We start from the raw sequence: 24,414 nt of genomic DNA on the forward strand, positions 1-24,414 counted from the left end.
CAAAAAACTCAAAACTAGTTTTCTTTGACCATGTCTTTAGCCTCCCTCCAAATGTTTCCATTCTCACTCTTTCTCCCTCCTCCTTTATACGGCATCCATGTTTTTACCTAACTGTGGCATAGTAATTTCAGAGATCACTCAGTATGGATAAAACTTCATGTGAAGCATCCTTTTCAGCAGATAAACATGAAAGTTCAAAGGAGCACTCTGTGCCACAATATTAATCAATATGATTTTATAAACCATGATAATTTGGTTTGTTTGTGAGCTCAAGTTCATGATTAGGGTATTGCCTATAATTTGGCGACAGGCATCTAATATGTACACCGTACTATAGAGGTTACACTATTTTTACAAAACGTCAGGGACGACACTCCTAACCCCTGAAATCCACACACTATGCCCTTAACCCTTGAAACTCCCACTCTAGCTTCTTCCATCTTACTACTTCCCTTCTTGCCTTCAAAAGGCACCTCAAAAACCCCTCCCTGCATTTGCCCTCTTTCCACCAAGTTTTCCTTTTTCCCCTCCTCTCTCTCCCTTTTCCCTTCTATTCAGCATCCAGTTTTGTGGTGTTAATTCAGTGATGGGTGGTGGTGGGGCGGGGAGCTCTTATATCAGATTAATGCCCATTTATGTGCCTTCAGGCTATGGAAATAGCCATTGTCGCCATGCAATTTGCTGAGCTGCTACCAATTTCCACCCCCCCACCCCCTCCCCCTCCACCCTACCCCACAACACACAGCCCAATTTTACACAATAGTGTGTCCAGTAGGAATTCCGTTTTATCTTTGCTTCTTGGAAGAAGAGCTGCAGCAATAGAGGAAGGCCAGGTTGATGTGACTACACAAACAGCATAGTGGTACCCAGCGTCTATAGGAATCCCCATATTATAACATGCACCAAATCAAACCCACTTGTATGTGTTTGAAGGGTGGCACAAGAGGGTGTTGCATTTCAGATATGTTATGCCTTTCAAACAAATCTGTAGCTCATCTCCACTATACTGCTCTGCCAGTGGCTGTTAAAACTATCACTGCCCTTAACTTCTAGTGGTCACTAATTGGCCATCAACAGTATCTGGAATGTAAGCTAAATAGGTGTGCACAGGAGGGAAGCAAGGAGCAGTAATTTCATCTTCTTCCCAATGGACAACACAACAGAGCAGTATAAAGTTTTTGAGTGGTTAGAGGAGTCACACATTGTACTCATACCTTAATTAATGCCTGTAAGTATATCAACAGGAAAGGACACCACTCAGTGCGCACCACTGTGCAAGTAAATGCTCACTTCCTTGGGGTCTGCCATGCAATCACTTTAAGGCAGTCCATGCTATCGCACTTCAACATAAAAAAGGGAAGTTTCTGGAAGGCTCCTCAGATCAAATCTGTTTTCACCAGCTATGACTATTAATTATGTTTCAGGTCTTTTTGGCTTATTTTTCCACAAAGGATTGGGAAAAAACAGTTGTATTTAATTGTTGGGTTTTTAAAGTCAATGACATTTAAAAAAAGCATCGAGACACAAGGTGCTCAGAATATGAATGAGCCAGACATTGCATTTGTTTCTGAAACAATAAGCTATTTGTTAACGTGCCTCAGTAATCAAGAAGCTCACCTGTGTTGGGAGGTCCCTGATCCCAGGTTCTTGGCAGGATTTGATTGGCACAGACCCTTTGCTCAGATTGAGAATGTAAGAAAAATAAAAACGGAGACCAAGGTACTCTGTCATTTTAAAAAAAGAGCTATTTTTGGTGGGGGGGGGGGTGGTGAAGAGAGGGGGCAAACTTTCACCATGCTCAGAAGGCTGACGCACAGGAGGGTGGTTAGAAGTTATTTTATTTAAGTGAAGCAAGATGATCCACTGCTATGAGGAAGTTTCATATGTGTTTACTGTTGAACATTACGCATTGACAAGTTGTTCTGATTGGATTGAATGCAAATCAAAATTGTTGCTCTGTGCACTCACTTGCCATCAGACGCAGCTATCTGAGGTTTAGCCCAGTTCCTCTAGGGTAGCCAGGTCATTTGAGACCTCAGAGGGTGGTTATTCTTGCCCCTTTGTCAAGCCCAGTTAAGGTCCCATGCTCTGGGTTACAAGCCATAGCCAATTACAGAACCAGGTAATTTTCGGTGGAGATGGCAGAAGATCTAGAGCCTCGAGAGACAACAGATGATTACAGGCAAAGGATTCTTTGGGAAGACGACTTGTATCTCCTTTAAGCACACAGGAGGATGGCAGTGGGAAACCACCTCATGTACTCATTTCCCTGGTAATATTGCTCACTGAAATTGAAAATGGGCAACTCCTACTAGCAACTGAAGCGGAATGCACAAGACCATGAGACGTGACGAAATTAGTAGTTGGCCTGCTCTCACTACTGCTATATTGTGCACAAACCCACAGCACAGAATAGACCATAATTTGGAAGCTTGGATACAAAAGCAAACAGTTAATGCCAAATGAGCCAAGGTAAGGAATAATGTCCAAGGGAATAGATTTTTACTTCCATTTTGAATTATCAGCATGAAATAATCCAAAGTCAGACATAACAGACTAGGTGCAAGGTAAACTCCCAAATTCCTTCTGCAACAGTGCACTGCACATCAGACTAGGCGTCCTTGCAGTCTCTCAAAATGAAACTACTTATTGGGAGTAAATTACATACCATGAGCAGTTTGTACCATTCTTACAGCATTCTGAAGACTCATAACTGCAGTGTTTTTGAAATGGACTTTTATTGTGCAAATTGTTAGTTTATATTATAATATTGACAAAATATTTCACATCTTAACTCATGTTTTAACATTTTGATATTAAATTAACCAACCAAAATTACACATTTTATTCAAGTCTATTGAAGTAGCCATATCTAGCTGTAAAGAGGAGTACAAACCAGGAAGTCATGGTTAGGAATAAGTTAGTTATATGAACCTCAGATTTAAATAGTCATTTAACCCCATTTGTCCTTCCAATAGATTCTCACTAGTGTTACCTGTTGTGGCAACACCTACTTCAGCAGAAAGGGTTGGTCAAACTTCCACAAACTCCATCCATTCTACTCCCCAGAAAGACTAGTCCCACTGGAGTTTGTTCCCAGCAGAAGCCATCACTGCAGTACTCCATTTACTGGTCTGTCTGAGGGACAGCAAAGCTGAGTGGGAAAGTTCCTCAATTCTGTGCTCCCAGCAGAGGGAAGTAAGATAGCACAAGGGCATTGCGGTGAAGGTTCTCCAACTTGTGCTCCTTTTAAGCTGGTGGCACAGGGGCAGTGAACGACTTTATACAATTGGTAATTCAAAGTTTCTCAATGGTTTTGGCAAATTTTACCAAAGAGCTAGCAAGCTACCCCAAATGACAATTTGGATGATTATTCAAAATTGTTTTGAATACATTTAATACATAACATTTTTAGACTATGTACACATATTATATTCATGTTTTTCACTGCTGCATGATCCGAGATTAATATTTAGAAACAAAAATGACCCATCAGTGTAAGTCCAGGTCATATTCCTAGCAATGGCATATAGTAGCAACCAGCATCAAACTGCAGTGTGATACTGTGACAGAAACAAAGATCCACATTAAAACTTAAAATCTAGCCATCCATATGTTTGGATATGAAAAAACACTTGAATACAAGAAAAATTCCAATATTTTTCAGCTGTTTCATTTCAGCCCAAGGGCATACAGATATATAGCTAACGGGACCTATTCAAATATGGATCAGGTGTTGTAGCAATCTTGCTAATTCATCAGTTGTGTGCGCTGAAGTTAAGTCCACATAATATATCTATTATCGATCTGCATTACGTTATTATAGACAATTTCCCTCAAGAGTGCGGTATAGCATCTGTTGCTGTTTATTTGCTAGCAATGCATGAAGCAATGCACAGCACTAATTTTAATTATGCCTTTTTGCTGCACCCAATTCCAGGCAGCCAATTAGTTCATTAGCCTTTACCAACAGTGTTCCGGATTGGCTATTATGGACAACCCATTATGTAGAACTCTTGAGTAGAACCTTAACTGTCTTGGTCTTTGGTGGAGTATTTGGACCATTTTCAGCTTGGGAACTCGAACGAATGAATATTCTATCCACAAGGATGGCATTCAAAGGCACCTGCGTATCCTTGTACACACATCATGGAAAGTTAACATGCAGGTACAGTAAGAAAATAGGAAAATGGTAAATTTGCCTTTCTTACTATACTTATATAAGCCTTTGGCGAGTCCACACCTGGAGTACTATGTACAGGTTTGGCCTCCTTACCTAAGGAAAGACACACTTGCCCTAGGAGTTCCAGGAAGGTTCATTAGACTAATTCCTGGCCAGGGTAGATGTTTGGACGATGTTTCCCTTTGCTGGAGAGTTTAGAATTAAGAGTCAGTCTCAGAATAAAGGGGTTGGCCACCTAGGTCTGAGATGAGGACAAAGTTCTTCACTCAAAGGGAATCTTAGAAATCCTCCACTCCAGAGAGCTGTGGATGCTCAGTGTTCAGTCATTGAGTATGTTCAAAAAAGAGATTGATAGGTTTACGATACGATTAAGGGAATTAAGGGATTTGGGGATAATGTGGGAAAATGGAGTTGAGGCAGATGATCAGCCATGATCTTACTGAATGGTGAAGTGGGGTAAAAGAGTTGAATGGCCTACTCCTATTTCTTATATGACTGTACTTCAAATATAATTCATTCACTGTGAAGCGCCTTATAAATGCAAGCTTTCTTTCTATAGGATTAGCCAAGAACCTTGCATGGAATCTTAAGCACTTAGTAACAGTGTGTCAGGACCATACCTGGGTTGGCAACTTGACCCTGGGTGGAGAGGCCCTCCCAGTTGAATTCTCTGGAAGTCAGCCAATTAAGAGGGTGCCTTCGGGTTTGGTATCCAATTGGGAAACACAGGTGAGAGGAGCATTCAGAAGCCTAATTGAGGATGTGGTATTTAAAGGGAAACCTTTAAAACAACAAGCAGAGTGGTGGAGTTGTGTATTTTGGACAGCAAAGTTGCAGAAGCAAAAGGAAGAGGAAGATGGATGCCAGAAGAAAATATTTACAAATGCAACGCTTGAAGTAATGCTGGAAGCTGTGAGGGCATAGAGGCACATTCTCTTTCCAGAGACTAGGTTGGAGATTGGGGAGAAGGTGAGCAGCTGGGTGTGGTGTGGAGGATGCAGATCCAGTCAAACAATGCTTCAGTGACTTAAGTCTGATAAGTGGCATGCAAGAATCAGATGGCAACCATCAATCTCACTTCCATAGCCTACTCCAGCACATTAGTCTTTTCAAGTTCTCTCTCTGCAACCACACTTAAGAATGTCTGCTCAGACAACACATTCACTCTACATCTGCATAGAAAGCAATGACACTTTACCCAGTTAGCTGACCTAGCACTCTCTAACCCACAGTGAGCCTCCTCATATGCCTTGCTTAAGTCCTAGGCAAAGACTGATCTAATAATTGTCCTCAGTCTCTTTTCTCCTACAATGAGAAAAAGAGAGCATTCAACTTCTGGGGGAGGCACAGAAGTGGGGGTGGAGTGGCATCTTTGGCTCTACTGACACCAATGGCAGAGGATGCCCTGGAAATTGGCACAGTGGCATTAATGCATGGTGTCCCCGATGAAGAGATGGGGTGACACAGTGATTAGGTGAAAACATTATATATGACACTTACAGCTGGCTTCAACGTGACTTATATGAAGTCCTGTTTACCTATAGGAGAAATATAATGATCAGCAAAATGCAAGGGCTTCATCTTTCTGTCAGCTAGGTGCCTGACTATTGTCTTTTATCTCAAGCAGGGCATTGCCAGGGGCACAGAGAGAGGTAAGGGAGGAGGCTATGCAGTCCTCAGAGGAACAGCACTTTTCTAAGGAAGTCACGGGACTCCTGTGCACCCTTCACCTACACAGATACACTCATCTTGGTGAGTCCAGCATCACAGGTAGGAAAGGTAGCATTAGTGAAGGGCACTTCTCATCTGAGCAGGAGCAGATACTGGAGGCAGAGACAGCCATAAAAAGTCCCCGTCAGAGGTCTGAAGGAACATCCAGCTCTGCTCAGCTAGGCACAGATGTTGAGCGGGGGTGGGGGGGGAGATCATACACAACGTGGTACTTGTTGAGCAGCTAGAGGGCAAGCATGGTTATCTGTCAGAATTCCCAGAGGCAGTGCAGTCCCTAGAGCTGAAGGTGGAGGATTCCATTTCAGCCATCAGTGCTGTTATATCTCTAGCATATGAGTCCATGACTACCTCTATGAATAGTTGCCAGCCTCATGGAGACTCAGATGGTAAGGCTAAGGAGTGGATACAAGTGCTCAACAATAGCAACCACATGTTGGCAGATAACTTTCTAAGCACTTGCCGGGTTGCCTACAGGGCATGCAACCTATGTGCCCATTGGGAAAGAACTACTGCAACCCTAAAATGGCTCTTTATTGGTATTTTTATTGCCTTAATAGGGTGAACATTTCACCCATGGGGATTCCCAAATGCACAGTCAACTCATCCCTGGGAAACCTGGTGGAATGGAGGTGGGAAGATGTCAGGTTACCAGCTTGTCATCAATTTCCACGATTTTAACCAGCCTGCATGGCACCAATCCCACTGCTAAATGCCCAGCAAACTTCAAACCATTGTGTTCAATTTTACTTTTGTGTAAAGGATTGGCTAGCCTTTATATTTCAGAGAATATACTTTCCCTATTCAAACCAAAGTGGTATTCTCAAACCATGTAACCACATAGCGCTAAATAAAAACCATTGCAAAGGTAGGAGGCCTCCATAGGTCACATGGTGGCTTGCCATATATTCAGGATGTGTGGAACTTACAGTTCTAATTGGTTTGAGTGAATTGCCAAGACTTGGTATTCCAACAGGGGGGAAAAAACAAATATAAAAATAAATCTCTGAATCTCAAGGAATTAGCATTTATATAGACAGCACAAAAAAATTAAAGCAGTCGTAAGTCGGCATAACCAATTTCAGCAACCAACATATCCTGTTCAATTCTATATAATCTGATTGTCACTCCTCCCAGGGTACCATATCAGTGTCTATCGCCACGCAGTTGTATGCTGCATATCGTAACTTCTCTTCACAAAGCTTTGCACTACAAATAAAGCACAGATTAAAAAAAAACACATTAGAAGATACTTAAACATTTGTGCAACTGTATGCATATGTATAGCCTTTAATTAGTGTTATTACAGGGGAACCTTGGTGGCTCACAAATAGCTGCTGTTAACCACATCATAACTGCACTTAGTTCAGGAAGGAAGACAAGCATAGGCAAAGCTGAAGTGGGTGGCTCAGGGGAAGCTAGAGGAGAAATGAGGTAGCATTTGAGGAAGGACAAATGGAAAGGTCTCCTTATATCAACTGTATAGCACAACAATCTGTGCTTGTATGCCCTTTAATATAGCAAAAAAGTCTAAGGACCATTTTAATTCACGTACTGGAAATGTAAATAGCTCACTGACAAGTCCACGCTAAGCCAAAGTGCCTCCTCCTGTACTGACATTTACAAAAAAGAGTTTTAAATTTGTAATTTCTTTAAATGATCTTTTGCTCTGAATTTGTATTTCCAAATCCTAGAGAATGGAACACTTTACTTTTTGACCAGGAAAGTTTCCTCAATAAATGTGCCTCAGTGCTACTATCTGAAGAGCAGCCCTGACCATTTCCCACATCAAAACAACAACAGCCTGACTGAGTAAGATGTTGAACTTTGGATAGTTTTGTCCTGCAGATCTAGGATCACTGAGGCCAGTCAACATATTCCCACGAGGCCTTTTCAGTAAGCCGCATGAGGAGATTTTGAGCTCCTCAGTCTTAGCTTCTGCCACCTTTGAAAGTTATAAATGAAGAACATCAAACCCGTTACAACAACCAGTTTCTTTAGAATTTGAACTGGGTGTAGCTCAGTTTTTTTCAAATATTCACTCAAACATTATTTCCAATAAATGCCAATAAATGCATCAGTGCAGCTGATCACATGATTTTACTGTCAGTTTATGTACCCAAGCAAGAAGAATCCAATGAATTCTTAGTTCTTTCACTTTGAGCTTGCCATCCCAAAATGTGTGATAGCAATATAAAGGGTAAACAATAGACGTTGAAGTCAAGAGAGTGCCGAGTCCATCCGCTAATCTAAGAGATCTTAAAATGACATTGTTGGATAATTTTATATAGAAGCTTAATGTACCTGTATGGAACTATTTGATGTATTCATTAAAATAGCAGAAGAAAGAATTTCTTTTGAACACAATGCTTTAGTACATTAATGCCCCACAACATTACTTCAGGATTCAGGTAATAATTTGGTTGATGTGTGAACAAGATTCCATATAAAGAATCCAAAGTGAACATCCTACCGACATAATAAAAACGAAGTCTGAGAAAGTATGGATATTCTGTCACTAACATTTTAATAAAGAACACATCCCCACTCACAAAGCACAGCAAGGATACCTATAAGTGCATTTACACTTCACAAGTTCAAAGTTAAAACCAGGTTGTGCTCATGCTAAACTTGGACTATGTGTCAGGTGCCAAGGGTCAAACTGACTCTCAAATAATGGTAAGTGAGACCACTTTATCCAGTTCAGGCCTTGATGCTGAATGTAGGCTCATTTGTAATGTAGTGTTAGTGTGAGGCCAAATCCCTTTTCATCAACTAAGCTGAACTACAGTTGTAGCATGAAAGAGTGCCAGAAGACAGATTGCTTTAGCAAAAAAAATTTCCTCCACTTACTGAATTCAACATTCAGCCACTCCTGAAAAATGAATATTATTTTAAACTGCAAACAGAATAGAACATGATTTTGAATACATAATTTAGCAAGTTTATCCAAATCCCTTCCTTCAAATTAGTTTTCTTTCTGCAGAAAATTATGAGAATCATGGATGTCCCCAAAATATCTTAGTTGGATGGAAGAGAAGCTGGGAGAATTAGTTCCATGATTTAGATCAGTTCAAGCACATGATAATTTAGATTTATAGAAATAATCTTCCAAATGATGTTAAGTAGACTGCAATATATATAGGGTCGAACTAACTTCATATGTCCAACTCTAGAGAATGAGTTTCACTGAGATAGAGCCAGGCTGCACTTGTGTAAACAAACAGGATGTTCCTTTTTGTGGATTAAGTGGTTTATCTCTATCTTTGTAATGTATCCATGTCCTGGGAGAATACATAGGCTACTCAATAACTGGTCCATTACAAGCTGTAATAAAGTGACCCAAACTGACTGCTCCTCCAATATCCTCTGTAGGGAATGCAGCGTGCAGCACTGCCAATGAGAACTTCTCATAGAAAGAATAGTGTTAATCCTTTGCATCCCGAGCTCCAGCAGGGAATAATAGAAAGCACAGGTGTTCTCCTGCACCATCTAGTGGTCAATGATATTTTCTGCAGAACTTCTTATCCAGGAAGTCTGTGCAATGGACTCTCTTCACCTGCCATCAAAAAGTAATTTAAAAGGACAAGATTGTCTTCGTCAAGTTTGCAGGGGACTCCATCATAGTTGGGCTCCTTTGGGTTCCACTGCCCCTCCAATTTCCCCTATCCCTCAATTCCTTTCTCACGGATCTGAAGGTTTCTGTACAAAATAGTCTCTTACGAACTGAAAGGTGCATTTTTATTTTTGGCTACAATAAGGGTCAATGCAGCCCAGACTCAGACAATCCTAAATCACAGTAAACTACTTGATGGAGAATACAAAAGATTGAGAGCTCAGGCACCTCAAAATCTAGGCTGACACCCCAGTGCAGTACTGAGGAAATTCTGCATTGTCAGAGCTTTTTGGATGAGGTGTTAAACCTAGGCTCTGCTTGCCCTCTCAGATGCTTCAAAGACGATCAGGCGAGTTCTCCCTGGTGTCCTGTCCAATATTTGTCCCCCAACCAGCTTCACTAAAACAGATCATCTGGTCATTATCTATATAATACTGCAGATACAAAATACTGCAGATGATGGAAATCTGAAATAAAAACAGAAAGTGCTAGAAAAACTCAGCTGGTCTGGCAGCATCTGTGTAGAGGTTCAGAGTTAACATTGAGTCCAATGTGACTTCCTCAGAACTGAAAAAGAAGATTCATTCAGAAGAACTGAAGGAGGTCATGATCTCACTGTGTTATGGGACCTAGCTGAGCGCAATTTGGCTGCCGCATTTCCTACTTAAAATGTCCAGATTTCCTAATTGGCCGTAAAGTGCTTTGGCATGTCCTAAGGTTCTGAAAGGTGTAACTATTTTTGTATAATATGAGAAGATGGTGGAAAAATGGCATACCATTTTATTCAGGTCAAAACTACTTTCCTCTATAAATTACATTGCAAAAGCAACAAGACAACAGTTAATACAATAGTTAACAAGCAGTTTAGAACAGTCCAAAATGGGTTAAGATGCTTTTTCAGGAATGACTTCAGTTTCTTGGCAAGCAATAGCTCCTTTGGACCAAACAATTCAATTTACTTGCCATAGTCTTTTGCTGCACAAGGACGATGTGAACTTCATTCACGGAAACTGCTGTTTTTATTGACTACTGAAGAATTCTCCTGTCTTAAATTATTTAACACTTTTCAACTTCATAGATTATCTGCAGCAATGAGGTGATCAAAAAATTAACAGCCTTACCACTATTGTTTGGAACTTCTGTCCCCTGCCCTGAGATAGATAATCTGCAGGTTTTCAGACCTGACAGTAACTGCAAACTAGATTTTCATCTGCAATCATTAAACATCAACATAAAATTGATCTTAATTAGTTTCTGAACATGCAGCATTGCCCAATTACTTGTGAACTCAGTCTACGTTTTCAATTTTGAAAGTTTGAGAAAGCAATTGGAATAAAGACAAAAATTCCTATTTTGCTGAATTCTCCGCACACTGCTCCATATAGCAATCTAACTGACAAACAGAACAATTCAGATCTTGCCAAACAAAAGCAGGTCAAGTTAAAATTACAGTAAAGCTTTAAACCAAGACATGCTTAGCTGATGGATAACTCCTTCTCTCATCTAACCCTTTTATAGTTATTTTTCCCATAAATAACATTCAAATCTAAGGTAACTGATCTCAGTCCAGATTATTATAACCAGACTCCTGTCCCAGTCCAGAGTGAAAGTAGAGGAACAATAAATACAAGCTAGGATTCCAGTAAAGACATCTTGAAATTGAACATATGTAGTCATCAGATAAATGGTACAATTTTAAACGAGATACAAAAACTGAGAGACCTAAGGGTGTAAGTGTACAAATCTTTAAAAGGTGACAGGACAGGTGAACAAAGCAGATGGGATCTGGGTTTTTAAACACAAGAGTACAAAAGCCAGGAAGCTACACTAAATCTGTATAACACCAACACTACATAAAACCTGTAAAAACACTGGTTTGGCTCGAGCTGGAACAATTTGTCTAATTCTGAGCACCATTGTTTTGGAACAATGTAAAGGCTTTGGATAGGGTATAGTAGAGGTTTATTAGAATGGTTCCAGGGATAAGATATGGTTTTGTGGATAGACTGGTGAAATGGGAATGGTTCTCCTTAGAACAGAGAAAGGCTAAGAGGAGATTTGATAGTGTTTAAAGTCATGAAGGGTTTAGATAGAGCAAATAAAGAGAAACTGTTTCCAACAGTTATTAATAAAAGAACCTGAGACACTAGTAGTTAGGAATTTGAATGCACTGCCTGATAGGGTGGTAGAAACAGATTCAATATTAGGTTTCAAATAGGAATTGAATAAATGCTTGAAGGAAAAAATTGCAAGGATATAAGTGAATGAGACTAACTGGATTGCTTCTTGAAAGAGCTGGCATAGCCTTGATGGGCTGAATGGTCCTTCTGTGCTATACTATTCTACGAATCTATGATCGGGAATGACAAGTCCAGTACTTAGTGATATATGGCTACATCACCCCCATATGATTGCACCTTAGAAAAATGTTCTTGTGCACCTCTATGACAAAGGCAGTAAATAAATGCAAGATTTTGTTACAGCAACCAAACTGTCTGCCTAGGCTCATACATGCGCTCAGACCACTTGGATAAACAGTAGAAGACTATCAACACCTATGGAGTCACTTGCACACAGACTAAGAGAAGAAAAATTACCATCGCTCCAATGACTTAATGGTTAATGGCACTTCAGATATCTAACCTCAGATGAGGCAGATGTTGCAGTGCTACAATTCACCTCAATACCTTCCGGCCAAAGACAAAAAGAGAGCACCCCGGGCTCCTGAACCCTTCTGGTGAGTCTGGAGATTGTATGAATAGGAATGTGTGGACCTCAAGGGAGAAAGAGTTTGGATTTGGCTGTGATGCACCAAATGCTGGCTGACACTGCAGGATCTGTGATATTGTGAGTTGTGAACAATGCTTAAGAGTACTGCCTTTGTCTGTTAAAATACAAGAGCCATCACTTCTAGGAAAGGAGGTGAGAAAAATCAGGAAAAAGAAACTCTATATTTAAAAAAAAACGGACCTGGAGTAGTTTGGTAGAAAAAGTGTACTGGAGCACGTGGAAGACTCTGGGAGAGCATCTGTTTTCTCTGATCTGTTAAAGAAACAAAATGATAATGTTTGTAGCAAATACCATATATTGTAGGATTTTTAAAATAACATTTTCTATATGAAATAAAAAGACTTATTTCATTTCTCTTCTTAGTAACATCTAGATAATCTCGATAAAATACCCCAAGAAACAAAGGATGCTGTTAATATCCATGACGAGGGGCAGAATTATCATGGGATGTGTGTTATATGACCATATGGAATACCAAGATATGCTGGCTTGTTGCTCCTCCCCCCCCACCCCACCCCCACCATCACCACTTACCCCCAAAGCGTTCAAACCTGGCCATCTTTCAGATCTCTGTCTCAGCTGGGTTAACAGGAGGCAGGTTAATGCTTTGTAGACTGAGGATCCTGATCCGACCTTACACAATGAGAGCAAAGATCTTTTCTGACTATGAAACATGAGTTGATAGCAGGATCCTGGGTGCAATATCATTTTCCTTCACAAGTAGGAAAATAAAGCAATAACTTTCCTTCAATGTACAAAATATTTGTTAAGAAAGAATAATGTTGAAAGTATGTCCCAAACCTTAAACTCCCCATTTATATAAAACAATATTTTACGATATACTCTCAAACCTGAAACAAGAGGAGGCTCTAATAAGCTAGGAAAGGTCAAACACAACCATATCTTCATTTTTAACCAATATTGGAAAGTCAGAAATACCAGCCAAGAGATCAGGAAGCTTAAAAAGTCACCACAAGCAAAATGTTAAAACAAAAGAAAAACATCAAATGCTGGAAATACACAACTCAATCAACAGCTGAAAAGGGGGAAAAAACAGGTTAAATGTGCAATTGAGATTAGAAATTAACTAAAAAAGAAAATCTAACTCTTGAACCTACATCTTGCTATCTCACCACTTTCATCCTCTTCAGAGTCTTGTAACATTCGTCATTTCTGCAGAAGGAAGATTGAGGGCTTTCTTCCCAGTGCTCCATAGCCAAGCACTGCAGTGATGAAGAGTATCCTCTGGTGAGGAAACATCTGGTGTACCTGAATTCTACCTGGTGGCCAGGAGGGAGATCAGGAATTTCCTGTGGTAAACTGTTGGTGTAAATCACAACAGCACTCCTCTGACAACATTTTCATCTTTTCACCATTGATTTTCATTTTGCTTTCCATTTGAATGTAGGATGCTGATTGCACTCTATTGGTTCATTTATCAGCACACTTTTCATCACCCAGGGCAATCACAATCCAACAATCTAAGGCACTTACCCTGACTTGTCTGGGTAAATGAATATAGGTGCAGGCAGACGGCTTCTACCTGTAACAAACCTCAAGAACCGACTACGATCCTCTGGAAGATAAATTAGAAAGGAAATACACATAAGCATTTTCCAACAGTACCTTATATCAATGGCTATTTATTGTTGAGATCTTAGACTAAGAAATGACTGAAACTATCTCAAACCTATTCCAACTCAGATTCTTACGGCCAGCAGAAGGAAGGAATTTTTATTGGATTAACCTGTATCGGCTGCATTAATAAAAGAACTTGCATTTTTTCTGCCAATGAAGTACTTTTGAAGTGTGGTCACAACAAGGTCCCACAAACAGTAATAAGGTAATGACCAGGCAATCAACTTTTTTTTTTTTAACAGTTGTTGGTTGAGGGACAAATATTGGCCAGAACACTGGGGATAACCTTCCTGCACTTCCTCAAAATAGTACCATGTGACCTTTTACATCCACCTGCGAGGGCAGACGGAGCAGACTGGTTTAATGTCTCATCCAAAAGATGGCACCTCCAAGAGTGCAGCACTCCCTTTATGCTGCACTAGAACGAGAGTCTGAATAACGGGCTCAACTCTCTGGAGTGGAAACTCAAATTCTAGATGCAGAACAGCCAAGTTCGCTATTCATACCAGCCAGTCTATTGTAATCATTAATCATAATTTTAAGTTCCATTTAGGACAAAAATAGTCATAATTTCACCGCTTCTCATTAATCTGCTCTTATTGTAATACTTCAGAGGTAGCAAAAGGGTTCCAATGCCTTTTAGCTATCACGCACAGTGGCAGATACTCGGTCTAATGAGAGATGTCAAAACTGTCAGAAATTATTAATTATATCCACTGAATTATAGCAAATTGGCCATCATAAAATTTTTAATTTAGGAATCATGCAGGTACCATTCACATTATGGACAATGGAACAGGCTGGTTTAACAAGTCCAATGACAGTGGATAAGGCCACTTACCATTAGTGAAATTTGTGAGTGCTTCCCAAAGATATTTGACTCTGGTATCAGATTGCTCCAAATCTTCAAAGCGAGCTAAAAAAAATAGATATATTCAGGTAAGAAACAACCGCTGACAAAGTCTGAATTGCTTTATTTCTTGGGCAGCTGATTCTACAGTAGTACTATTTAATCAAATTTGAAGGGTCTATGTAGTTATCACAGCAGGACGAGAGGATATATGGGCATTAGGGATTATTTCAACTGAAGCTTTAGTTTCAGTGGAAATAATCCCTAACGCCCATAGCCTATTACCACTGTTAGGTCAGACAGTATATTTACTTATGGCCTTCTAAATTAATAGGTCTGCTCCAAACAGGCTTGGTTTTCATGCAATGACCTTTCCTGAATTGAAGGGAGACAGAAGAACATTAGGCTGTGACATGCCACAGAAAAAGAGGGGCACAGAAATTAGCTTCTCACCTATATTCCTCCATACCATGAGTTCCTGCTATGACCTGTGCCATCACTAAGTGTCAAGTGGAGGTTGAGCACCTCAGTGCAGGGAAGGAAAAAATATCAGAGGCCAAGAAACTCTAGGCTACTCCTGCCCATTTTCTAGTAGATACTTGAAGAGCAGTAACATCAAGGAAATAGGAAAAAGTCACTCACACACCCTGATCCAAGTCAAGGTGTGTTGCATAGAAAACATAGGCTGTAAATGCCTTTTACAAGTTTCAGTATCAATCTTGGAACTCCTGCCCATTTTCTAGTAGATACTTGAAGAGCAGTAACATCAAGGAAATAGGAACAAGTCACTCACACACCCTGATCCAAGTCAACGTGTGTTGCATAGAAAACATAAGCTGTAAATGCCTTTTACAAGTTTCAGTGTCAATCTTGGAACACGCACAGTGCAAAGAATCATACACAACACCAATGCATTCACTCCACAAAAATAAATATCCATATGGCTCTCCACAAAACCGGGCAAATACAATTTGAAAAGGAAGTGGAACAAAAACAAATAATGCATCATTTACTTCAAGGGCAGAATCTTGCCCTTGTCGGGCAGGCTCGACGGGAGCGGTCAGGAAGCCAACTGCCACCCGCGATCGGGGCCGGAAGGTGATTTCATGCCGGCGGACCAATTAAGGCCCACCTAGCGTGAAACGTGAGCGGCAGCGCTCAGCGCTGCCTGTGCAGGCGGGGGGAGGAGGGCGAGTGCGAACTTCGCGCATGCACGTGAGTACTCGCTTGATAATCTCAGAGCTGCCTCAGGGAGATGAAGCGTTATGTATATAAAAAAAAATTAAAATTGCAAAAATGACACTGTCACATGAGCGGGGACGTGTTATTAATTAAGTTTTAACATTTTTATTTGCTTTAGGAAATCTCCTCCTGCCCGTGGATGAGGTTTCCTAAAATGTGCAAAGGCCACTTGGCCTTTTTGCCTGCCCAGCGTCAATGCGCATCATTTCATGCTCGAGTGGGTCAGGCACATGCCCGCCCGAGTTAAAAAAATTTTGTCCCAAGTGATCCTACGATGCTCTGAAATCTGTCCACGGGCCCCAGTCTACTAGTTCATCACCAATCCTCGGTGCTGAAAGATCAACACTGCTCTCAGAAAAAGTTCAAATTCTAGAAAGACGGGCAGACCACTTTAACCACATATTTAATAAGTCTTCATCCAATGAAGATGCAAATCAACAGGCTGCCATCAACTTCTCTCTTGATGACTCGCCCACACTGCTAGAAACAACGAATGCAATCAAGCTCCTGTTGTTTCATGGCAAAGCTTCAAGACTGGTGCTTTCAAGGCTGGTAGTCAATGCCTGGTCAAGAAGCTCACTGAACCACTGTACAAGTGGAAACAAACTCACCAATCATGGAGGAAACTTACAGCTCTCCATCACCGGCAAAATCTTCGCCAGAATCTTTCTGAACCGCAGTGCAATATCTTGACCAAGATTTACTGCCAGAGAGTCAGTGTGGTTCCAGAGAAGATCAACGAACCATAGATAAGGTGTTTGCAGTTACACAGCTCCAGGAGAAATGCCAAGGACAGAAATGGACCTCTACATTATGTTTGCTGACTTGGCCAAGGCCTTTGACACAGTCAGCCTGGAGGGCATTTAGAAGGTAGTGGAGCAATTCAGCTGTCCTGATAATTTCATCACAATGGTTCGATGACTGCATGCTCATGAGTGTCTTGGATGATGGCGAGTCTTCTAACCTATTCCCAGTCATTAATGGAGTTAACAGGGCTGCGTGCCAGTGACAAACCTCTTCAGCATGTTTTACTCTGCCATGTCCTCCCTTGTCCTCCATGGTGGTGATTTTGGTATCGAGATCAAATGAAAGGGAAGCTGCTCAATCTGAGATGACTCTAGGCAAAGATCAAGGCCTCCAAGGACACTTGGCAATTTCCTGTTTTGCAGATGACTGTACACAATGTAAGGATTCTGACTTGAAGTTCACAAAGGAATCAACAGCGAGATTAGTCAACTAGAAACAAGTCAGAAAGGTTTATGAAATATAAAACTTAACAAAACTAGGCAGTAATTTCCAGGCTCAGATAGGCTTTACTAGTTTTAACCATGGACAGCGTAGCACGCTAGGACTTGTTACATGGCATTGTCTTGCTTGTAGTTCTCATCACATAGTCTTCTCTTGCTTGCAGTTTCGTCTTTCACGCTGCCGTGAGGCTGTCCTTTGTGATGGCCTCCTTTCTCTGCTGTTAAGAGGGTTTTTGGGCTTGCTCCTTTCATACAGTTTCCAGTGCCTGGGTCTCCTTGGTCTGATGTGATTTGTACTTCATGTGATTGAGTTAGGCCTGGCCCCTTCCAAAGGTGATGTGATTCATAAGTACCATTAGTTACGGATTAATTCAAAGCAATTCGATCTGTCCTTGTAGTTACACGAGTCATTTTTTTTAAGCCAGCACGTGCAATTTCAAGTAAATACAGTTTTCAGTCAAAAGGTTCATCCAGAGCTTAAAATTCAACACTCAAAATCGAATATTTACATGATCTTCCCACGACTAGCTACTGGTTCAGAGCTGGACATGCAACGTAGCATGGACTTGTGCTCCAATGCATCGAGAACTTTGGCCTTACGATCAGCACGAAGAAAACTGAAGTAATGTGCCAGCTTGCTCCAGGAAGCCCCTATCTTGAGCCCAAGGTTTCATCCCATGACCACAACCTGTCAGCAGTGGCAGCGCACTGTCATCATCAGTCTATATTGTCGACAAAACACATGTAAGAATTGCCAAAGCAAGTGTAGCTTTAGGCTGACTTCAAACATCAGTCTGGGAATGAAGATGAGCAAGTCTGCCTACCAAACTGAAAGACTATAGCGCAAGTCTGCCCACTCTGCTCCACGTATCTGAGAATTAGATGGTGTACCAGCGTCATGCCAAGAAGCTCAACCACTTTCACTTGAGCTGCTTTCAGAAGCTTCTGAGGATCAAATGGCAGGACAAAATACCAGACACTGAGGTGCTCACCCAAGCTGGCATGCCAAGCATCCACACCATATTGAAACAGAAAATGCCTGACACTCGCTTACCAAAACAAATCTTCTACGGAGAGCTAGAGTCTGGGGTGTGTTCTCATGGCGGTCAAAGGAAGTGCTACAGGAAAACTCTGAAGGCTTCACTTGAGTTTTGATATCGAGTTAAGGCTCCTGGGAGAAGCTCACCCAGGATTGCTGCGCCTGACACAACCAAATGGTGTGCTAGCTTTGTGGCCCTCCTTCGAAAGCAAGCACATATCAGAGGCAGAAAAAACACAAGGAGAGGAAACCCCAAGCCATCAACTTGTCCAAAACTCAATGTCTACAGTATCCTGTCCTATTTACGGTAGAAACCTTCTGGGCACAGACTGGCCTTAGTAGTCACCAATGCACTCACTGGAATCCGATCAAACACTACAGATAATGAACATGGCCATCTTCACCTTGAAGGACGAACAAGGATATTAATTGTAGTAAAGCTAATTTATTCTTATACTCCAATCCCTTTGTAACAAAAGCTAACACACCATTTGCCTTCCTAATTGCTTGCTGTACTTGCATGTTAGCTTTCTGTGATTCACGTACAAGGACACCCAAGTCCCTTGAATGCAAACATTTCCCAGCCTTAGATTTATCTAGTGTTGGAACATGGCAACCTTGAATGTAGACGATTTCTTACTCCTGCAATTGCTACAGTACAAAGCCTTGCAGGAAAGAGGACTTAACAAAGACAATGCTGGAATCCTTTTCAAGACTGACTTGAAGACTGGTGTCAAAGGGGATGATGTGGCCAGGTTAAGATTGAAGAAGCATAATTAAAAAGTCATAAAGCTTTACCCCCTCAATTTTCTTCCCTTTTATCTCAGAAGGTATCAGCTAATGCTGGGATAACTTCCACAGGTGTGGCCACCCTCTAGTATTTCACTCAAGTATTCATTCTTTACGTATGAACCTAGATAGCAGCCGTCAACAGACCATTCAATCATGGGAGGCCTCAAGAGATGAGACCAAATCTGCCCCTCTGTGATGTGTAAAGTGTTGTTATTCTCCCCCCACCACTCCCCCATCCTTACTGACATTCTGAGGTCAATTATAATGCCCTATTACCACAGGTCAGATTAGCTAACAGCAAAAGCCATGGATCAAATTCAGTACCTTTTTTATTTGAATGGTTCTGTTCCACACAAGGTTCTGTCTTCCTCAACGGGATCACAAAACCAGAATTGGCAAGGTTTAAGTTGGAAGCCCATACTAGAGACACAAGGGCCATGGGTTGCGACAACTTTTCATTCTATATCAGTTTAAAAAGTTTGCACTAAGTACCAGCAGCTAAGTTTCATACATTCCCCTGCTTGGGGATTCGTTCCAAAAAAAAGTGCAGCCATCTTCATCACTAGCTCTGCCTTGTGACACTTAAACACAGATAACCATCACTGGCTGAAATGGATAGCTCATGTCCAGGATGTGGGAAACCTGTCGCTCATTGGTACTACAGAGCAATTTCTCCCAGTCCTTCTGTGCTTCTAGCTTACACCAAGATCATAACTGTAAGGCAGTATCCTTAATACACAATTAACATACAAGGTAAGCTTAAAGGCACATTGTGTATATCTGTATGATGCAAGTTGCTCAACAACTACAGTACTAAAGCAGTGGATGTTCCAACCTAATCAAAAATCTCTAGATATAGTCTAGTCTCAGTGACGTTCATATTGGGACTTCACTGGGTACCATGTTTTACCCGTTTGTTGGGTAGGAAGGAAGGCTGGACTGCGTGAAGAGGGAAGCAACCTCTCAATTATCTCCGGAACACCATCCACCTCCAAATTCCCCTCCTAGTAACATGCCATCCTGACTTGGAAATATTTCTCCTTTCCTTCGTTGGGTCAAAAACTAACTCTACTTAACAGTAGGTGTGAGTATCTTCACCACATGGTTTGCAGCAGTTCAAGAAGTTGGCTTACCAACATCTTCAAGGGCAATTGGGAATGGACAATAAATGTTGGCCTTGCCAGCAATGCCCATTTCCGTGAACAAATTAAATAAATGGCACAGATGCTATATTTAGAATCATCTGCAGCCTGGGCCATCTATCCCTCATGTTGAACAGTACTCTAAACTATGGAAAAGAATAATTTTTTTTTTATTACAAAAAAAAGTCTGAAACATAGGCTTTTTGTACTTACTTAAACGTTTGAGAGCTTCCACTGTGATTTCAGGATCACCACAGACTTTCTTTTCCAGCTCCTGCCAGGTCAGCAGGTCAAGCACTGCTTGGGGAACAACCTTCAGTAGGCCAGCCCTCATTGCCTGAATCTGAGGCAGACCAAAGAAATGTAAGCACAGGCATTGGCCACCAGAGATTTTAAATAAGCTGTGCACATCTGGATGCAAAAAATGAGGCCAAACATTTTGAAAGGATAGATTCATTTGGTTAAAGCTGCAATATGTTTGTCATCTAGGGAAGGGAGCAAAAGGGCAACAGGCTTTCTTATGCAGAAGGGACAATTAAAATGAAACAGTGAATCAAACTAGGGCAAGTTTGTATATCCTTCAACAAAACCTTCCCCCCCCACCCCAGTTATAGCCTGTTTGCAATGAATTAGGACTCCCATCTGCTCTTTGATCTGGAATGTGCTGAATGGGATATTTGTCAATGAAAGTACAACAAAGTCTTATCAAGCATTTTTCAGCATTGTTCCATCTCACCATCTCCCTCTCCTCCAGCTCTTCTATTTTCTCTGCTGTTTTTGACTCTCTAATTACCTGATCTTTGTTTTCTTCCAGTTTTGCTTTTTGTACCAGTTTAATGAACTCCATCCGATCCTCAAACTGGACAACGGTGTTGCTGCCATCAGGTTTCAGGTCCAGGACAGAGTGATCACTGAGTACAGTGGTATAGGTTAGCTCATTCCCAAATTTAAATTCAAATGTCTCCTTGTCCATGGTTTCCATCGCTTCCAGCAGTTTCACCTGCACAGAAGGAATGGGACTGACCTCAGTGTTCCAAACTATAGTTTGTAAGCAATTTATTTGTTTTTAGTCCAGTTAAAAATAGATACTTTAGAAGAAATCTTAATACAATTTTACTATCTTCAATAATCTGCAGTTTACTGTATTTTTTAAAATTTCAGTTGAGTGGTGCTCCAGCTAACTGTAGCTATATCATATGCAGTTTATATAGGCTGAGCAGGTTGCAGATACATATTCCCACCAGGTGGTGGCATGACTATTTCTCAGATAGTATACGATAAATAACTTACTTCCATTGTCAATATGAGAAAAGAAAGTGTTGAAGGGGTCTGAGAGTTCTTTCCTACTGTTCTCAAAAGGGAACATATAGTATTAAAGGTGAGAGGCTCTGTGGGGAGTAAGAAATGGAGGAAGCCAAGCTATTTTATAGGTAGATTTTGATTAAGAGGTCAGCACGGACATCCTTGTTGCTTTTTATACACATCTCTCTATCCTCCTTGATTTCCCTGATTCATAGTACAACTCCAACTCCTCCTTATCCTACCATGCCTCTCACTCTAAGAGGAATCTATTACTTCTCTTTTCTCATGCAGCACAGGTAACAAAATCTTACAGAACTGTCAAAAAAAATTATAAGATAGTACTGAAGAGTAAAATGCTCAACCTGAAGGGGCAGCAGAAAAAATGTATAGTTGTTAGCAGATGCAATAATCTGATACTGTTAAGAATCTATTAACTGGGCATAAAAAGTTACTGAACAAGTATTGACCTTGGAGGAAGCACAGCACTAACTCACCAGAATGCTACCTGCACTCTACTTCTGTCTCCTTCTTAAAATCTCTCTCTTGACCAACCTTTTGGTCACCTGTATTAATGTATCCTTGTGGTTTGGTGTCAAGTAATAGTCTGATAACGCTCCCATGTAAAACCTCCTAAGGTGCTTCAATGCTAAAAGATACTATATAAATGCAGATTGTTGTTGTTGAAACTGCCCGAATCTCCTTTCACATAGGTCATCGCAACCGGAGGAGAAAAGTCAAGACCTTTACACATTTGTTAGGACCAAAGTTCAAGAAATAAAGTGCAGTATACGAACTCATTCTATCACCTAATTCACATAGATTTAGAAACACTGAGCTGCAGTGAAGGTTATGAACTACAACAGAATGTTGCAGCAATAACCATTAGCTTCAAACAAGCAAACTTCTAACAAACTGCATTCAGTATATTGTCTACTCATATCAATTAAGAGAGTATAGATCTATTTATAAAGTACCTACAACTCACCAAGACAGAGTCCACTGCAGGAAAATCTTTGGACCATCTCACTTCCTCCCCTGCTAGTTGTTTCCATACAATTCCAGGAAGAGCCAGCACCTGGCAAACATTCACATGGTTCTCATTAGCCTAAAATATACTTCAGATAAAGATGGATTTGTGCATATTACTTTTCTTAAAGCCAAGTCAAAACAACAGGAAGACACTCCAGTTATATCATTTTGTATCTCATCCTTGTAGGTGTAATTCACTCCCAGCTCAGAGGGCACTTAGGTGATCTAAGACCATTCTTCTACCATTAAAGTTTTGAGCTGACAACTTATTGACATGACTTTCTCATATTCCTTTGTTCAGGGAGGAAGTGGGATCAGAAGTGGCACTTAGTTTCTGGATACCTCACTTCTTCTCATTCAGTAAGTTAAATAAAAACTGGAAACGTCCAATCTGGAAGAATTATGAAAGCGTAGGACAACCCATGTCTGACCAGGCATTCCTACTAAACCACCTTCTGTGTCTTTGCTTGGAAACTAAACTAAAATAATCTTATTTAAGCACTAAGTTGTAGACTCTAAATTTACAAGATTCTAAAGGGGTCTTTTGAACTGAATAAATTGAGGGGGGGAAACAAGAGGAAGCAACTACTAGGTACATCCAGGTAACGTACATTATAAAGTTGAAAAAAAGAGACATGTTGAAGCTTTTCATCTTGCACTCATCAAGACACTTCGCAAGAATACTATATGTGAAGACACTGCTGATTGGTTGGCAAGTGGACTCTGATTAGTAGAAGCGTTGCCATGGAGAATGCACCAGTGATGATGATTGACAGTTAACTGCCAAGCATTGTTTCAAATTTAAACCAGGCAGGTTGACCCTGATTTGTCAAGGCATTGCCCTAAGGAATAAGTCAGTGAATGGCTGTCACTTATTTTGTTTAGCTAAAACAGGTGCAATGTGCATATATGTTCTTTCTGTCTGCATGTTCTGTCTGCAAATAACAGGCTCCATCCACATTCTTGCATGGTGAAACATAGCAACTTGCTGCCTCTGCTCTCTCTCTTTCTCTCGAATCGTTGCAGACTGAACCTGTCTGTGGGGCTCAGTCCCTCAAAACCCATCTCCGTGGCAACATGAATCATGTGGACCTTGTAACCAGGTAGAAATGTTAACTAGCTATCCTTTAGATTCCCAATTTCAGTCTACATGGAAACTATATAGACAGTTTAGAGTACGACCGTTTACAAAACCTGACATTCCTAACATCTTCCTGGGATTTTAGAGACTAACAAACAATCTACCCACTGTCAGCAAAGATGCTTTTGCCATTGTATATGATGTGAACACTTTGCACCTTCCTCCCAGTAAAGCAACCAGGGCTCCCCTTTAATCTTTAATGAGCAAGCCCCGCCCCCACGCTTGCTGTCGGCAGAATTCAGAACAGGTCACATAAACCTCTTCATTCCTTCATTTTATCCTAAATTAAAAACAAAATCCCAAAAGATAACAGTTTTAAAAAACATTACATTTGTAACAAAAGAGATTACCAAAAGCTCCCGTCCTCGCAATGCAGCTCCCATCAATTGGCCTATCCATTCATACTTCCCAAATTCTTTGCAGGATGGATTAGGAACATACACATCTCGTGCTTCTCCAGTACTGTTACCCTGGAAAGCAAACACTAAATAAAATATTTGTCTCATCTCCATATCAGGCAATTCCTGAGATGTAACAGTGTTGGCGATCTTTAAAGTTAGCATTTCCGCATGCTTTGGTTTATACAGCCAGGCTTCTGCCAATGCACACATAATTGCTGGTAGGGCTCATCCAAAATACAATTCCTGGGGCAGCAAGGTACTTCAGGAAGCACCG

At 40.9% G+C, this 24,414-nt stretch overlaps 1 protein-coding gene across 1 annotated transcript in view; it reads right to left on the reverse strand.

Moving 5' to 3' along the window:
- Nucleotides 1–6,924: 6,924 nt before the first annotated feature.
- Nucleotides 6,925–24,414, reverse strand: part of hectd3 (HECT domain containing 3) — a 56,645-nt gene continuing 39,155 nt past the window's right edge. The window contains exons 15-22 of the mRNA XM_078560952.1: nucleotides 24,090–24,209; nucleotides 22,555–22,644; nucleotides 21,061–21,267; nucleotides 20,481–20,610; nucleotides 14,797–14,871; nucleotides 13,812–13,893; nucleotides 12,498–12,569; nucleotides 6,925–7,120 (exon numbers count right to left, since the gene is read on the reverse strand). Of these exons, the coding sequence (XP_078417078.1) occupies nucleotides 7,036–7,120; nucleotides 12,498–12,569; nucleotides 13,812–13,893; nucleotides 14,797–14,871; nucleotides 20,481–20,610; nucleotides 21,061–21,267; nucleotides 22,555–22,644; nucleotides 24,090–24,209 (861 nt within the window). The 3' untranslated portion in view covers nucleotides 6,925–7,035. The remainder of the gene's footprint in view (nucleotides 7,121–12,497; nucleotides 12,570–13,811; nucleotides 13,894–14,796; nucleotides 14,872–20,480; nucleotides 20,611–21,060; nucleotides 21,268–22,554; nucleotides 22,645–24,089; nucleotides 24,210–24,414) is intronic.

This window comes from Cetorhinus maximus, chromosome 17 (genome assembly GCF_964194155.1).
Source record: "Cetorhinus maximus chromosome 17, sCetMax3.hap1.1, whole genome shotgun sequence".
In the NCBI taxonomy this organism is placed as follows: domain Eukaryota; kingdom Metazoa; phylum Chordata; class Chondrichthyes; order Lamniformes; family Cetorhinidae; genus Cetorhinus; species Cetorhinus maximus.